Here is a 4,195-nt window from a genome sequence, read left to right on the forward strand (position 1 = left end):
AGATTTTCTTTTAGGTCTATTCAGAGAAAGATGACAGAAGGTTTTCTCAGCAGGTGATGTGTAATATTTTAACATCGTGAGAACTGTGTCTTTTCATACGTGACATTGCCAGTTTGGACAACCCCGGAAAATCAATTCAACCAACAAAATAATCGTGTGCAATGAAGGTTTTTCGAATAATCCGTCGAATTCGATATGAAAAATATATTTTACTATTTATTACTCTAAACATTGTATTAAGTATATTCATATTCGATATCTTCCATGAAAAGCTTTTAAAATACGGAAGATACTACGGAAATAACAATTATTCACTATACGAAATTCATCCTCGTCATGACCACTGGATGGTGTTTGACCCTTGCTCAAAAGACATCTTGAAAAATATGGCGCAACCGAATTATGTGTGCAGCTGGCTCCAGGATCGCATAAGTGACCAAACAGGGAATTTCGTTATATTTGGAAGAGAATTCGCTCAACTACAAAACGTCATTTTAGATCCGGATCAAGCTCAAGGACATCGCGGTGGCGAAAATATGACTTTAGTTTGGAACCAAGAAGAGAATTCCGAATATCTCAAACTTAAACAATCATATTTTAAACTTCGGTGTGAAAAAGTGTTGGCTAAGCCTTTCAATAGACCGAATAGTCATTTAAATGACTGGATGGGATCTTATGTTTGTTCTAATGATCAGGTACGTCACGCCTCTTCTAATGTCATACCTGAAATGACGATAGCTATACAAAGATATGAATACGTTAATTTATATCATACCATGACGGATTACTATAACGCTTTTCTTGTTATGTTATTGTTTCAAAAACGCCCAGAAAACGTCAACATTCTCTTCATTGATGGACATCCATATGGTGGTTTAGACGATACGTGGGATAGCCTTTTTAAACATACCTACAGGGCCGGTGCCTTAAGACAAAAGACATTATTTTCAAATCTGATTTGGGGAATTCCCGGATATAATAGCCCCTTGAACAATCATGAGCTAACTTTTGTGCCTTATTTAAACGATTTCCGTAATTTCTTTGTAAAACAGCATAACGTAGAAAGTATTTCAAAAACACTGGATTGTGATAATCTGTCAGTGTTATTTATCTGGAGAAGAGATTATGTTGCACATCCCCGCAATCCTTCAGGACTCGTGTCTCGTAAGATTAAAAATGAAGAAGAGTTAGTCGACCATGTTTCAAAATTACTTCCGGGTCATAATATTAAGGCGCTGCAACTTGACAAGTTACCAATGCAAAAACAATTGAAAATCGTATCTAAAACAGATATTTTGATCGGAATGCATGGTGCTGGACTATCTCACACTCTGTTTCTTCCCAACCATTCAGGTTTGATTGAATTATACCCGATATATTGGCCTGAAACAAACCGACATTTTCGTATGATGGCAACATGGCGAGGACTTCATTATTTGACATGGAAAAACCACGATATAGCCAACGAATTTCCACAAAAGTTAACCTACGTACCACCGCAATCAGTTGGAAACATGGTCAAGGAAATGGCTGTAAAAATATGTCAAAATAAACTTCGTATCACATAAAAAATAGAGTCGTCTTCTTCAAAACAATTAGTGCACTCGCACAGAACGTCATATGCATCAATTGTTCAATATATCATCCTTTTTGATTTGTTTAGAACCTCGACACATTTATATGAATTCGATCAATTTCCAGTGTACGTTTATTAACACACAATTCTTAAAAAAAATATTTGATAGTAACTCTGATAATCTGTGATCATAATAATATAAATAAATGTCTAGCTTATAGACTGTTTCATTATCATTTTATCAATTTATTTTTGAGCTGAACATAGATAATTATTCTTGCTTTGAGCTTTTTTGAATCCAAAATCAAAAATATCTTGGAAGATTACAAACAATAATTAAATGTTTTATGTCATTTTAAAATTTGATTCTATAATACTTACGTTATTAAAATTTCCTGCCAATTGAATTTTGACATTTCTACGATCCTAAAATTTGACAATACTATGTAAAGCACATATTTTATTTCGGTTAGAGGCGAAAACAGCTTTAATATATACTCTTTTAAAAAGGAGAACACACCTTAATGAAAATCTTACTCTAAGTATAATTCAATACAAATACAACTAAAGTCTCATCTGTGAATTACAGCTTAAAACCTCTTCGTTTCAATATGGCAGAGGAAAATATGGAAAATATATGTGAGGAAATAGATCAATGGGTTCAAAAACTTCGGAGACAGGTATGTTATATGAATTTAATAAAGGACAAACTTTTATAAGAGTATAATACATATGATTTTTGTCGACAGTTTATATTGTACTGGAATACAGTCAACTAACCTAATTTCGTGCTAACTTATTTTTCGTGCATCTTCGGAAATGATTAATAATTTACATTTCCGACCTCGCGTGACCTTCGTATTCGTATAAACATGGGTTATTTCTACAGCTAGTAGAATGAATCCAGTAGTTTCAAGCAAGGTATGCATACAAAGTGTTTTTCTCGACTTATTTATAGATCAAACATTATACACGAAAATAGGTGACGCATTTGGCAGCCATTGTCGAGTTGGTTCCTCATGAAATATGGGTCAAGGTGAGGGATTCATAAAGAAAATCGAAACAAACCAATTGTAATTATTTTGTAGAATATCTGAGGAAACTTGTAAGACATAAAAAAATTGCGTTTTTTAATTTTGTTGAATCCTTATAAGCACGAATATAGGTTACACCACTAGATAATATAATCTTTGGTAATATTATTTTGTAAATAAGCAAAGATTGTATATATACAGTCAAGTAACCTAATTTCGTGCTAACCTATTTTTCGTGCATTTCCGGAAAGGATTAATAGTTTACAAGTACGACCTCGCGTGTCCTCTGCATTTGCTTGTTTTGATAAACATGGGTTTTCTGTACAATGTCAGCTAGTAGAATGAATCCAGTAGTTTCAAGCAAGCTAAAATGTATCTATGTATACTTTGACAACTACAAAATGGCGGATTTCAGTTACTACCAAACGTCACCATTTTTTATCCATGTAGTCCAACGAATGAAGTCACGTGATCAACTAGCGGATTCCGTGTCAGCAGCAAAATGTCTATGGAACACAAAGTGGGCCATATTCTTATGTTGTTTCAGTGACTTTTAGCAATAAATCACGCTACGTGTCTTATTTTGTCAGTCACTATTTTTTTTTTAAATCGTGGTTCTTTCAAGGAATTTTCACTAGTTATAATGAATTGATATTAAAGATAAATACTAAGAGAAGTTAATTATTCCACCCGGTTCCATACGACGTGTTTTTCTAGACTTATTTATAGGCCAAACGTTGTACACGAAAATAGGTGACGCATTCTGTCGCCGTTGGCGAGTTGGTTGCTCATGAAATATGGGTTAAAGCGAGAGATTTATAAAGAAAATCGAAACAAACCAATTTTAATTATTTTGTAGAATATCTGAGGAAACATCTAAGACATAAAAGTTTTTTTTTTTCGTATTTTTAACTTTGTCGAAATTCGGTCTTGAATCCTTATATCCACGAAAATAGGTTACACCACTGTATATATTTTGTACTTTCTTTTTTTCAGTTGAGGAAAGTGATAACATTATGGGATTTGATATTAAGTGTTATAGAATCGCATAAAAGATATCATAGTGAACATTTGAATCATTATGTAAATTTAAAAGAGAAGTTGGAAAAAAAGGGATTAAAAAGTTTTGAGATTTTTCATACAGAAAACATAAAAAAAAAAATTTACGATTTATTTATAAAAAACTGAAAACTTTTCTGTATGATGTGAACATTCCTAAGGAAATATTCGAATTTTAAAATAATATCAATAATAATGAAAGTGTTAAAGACTGAGGCCCGTATTCTCGAACGCTGGCTACTTTTGGGGCTGATTAAGCTAATCAATATTTAAAAAAATTCTTAGTCGGTGATTATATTCAATCAGTGATAAGCACTGTTTTTTCTTCTTTGTTGTGTGGGGCCCCTAACAGAAAGCACTAATTTAGGTAAGGGATAAACAAAATTAATAAAAGAGCAAAAGAGAGAAAGAGTGGCAAATTGGAGCGAGGAGAAGAATACCAAACGATGTAAGTTTTTTATGTAAAATAAATAAAAGATAAAAACAGAGGGCACAGCAACAGAACGTAAATAAACAGCTTGGAAGA

The 4,195-nt window shown here is 32.8% G+C and overlaps 1 protein-coding gene across 1 annotated transcript; it reads left to right on the plus strand.

Moving 5' to 3' along the window:
* Positions 1-386: 386 nt before the first annotated feature.
* On the plus strand, positions 387-1,568 carry LOTGIDRAFT_153919 (hypothetical protein; the record flags this gene model as incomplete). Its single annotated transcript, XM_009059915.1, has 1 exon — positions 387-1,568. One exon carries the CDS (start codon positions 387-389, stop codon positions 1,566-1,568), a length of 1,182 nt encoding a protein of 393 aa, XP_009058163.1.
* Between the last annotated feature and the right edge of the window lie 2,627 nt (positions 1,569-4,195).

The sequence above is a fragment of the Lottia gigantea genome (genome assembly GCF_000327385.1).
Source record: "Lottia gigantea unplaced genomic scaffold LOTGIsca_4, whole genome shotgun sequence".
Taxonomy (NCBI): Eukaryota; Metazoa; Mollusca; class Gastropoda; family Lottiidae; genus Lottia; species Lottia gigantea.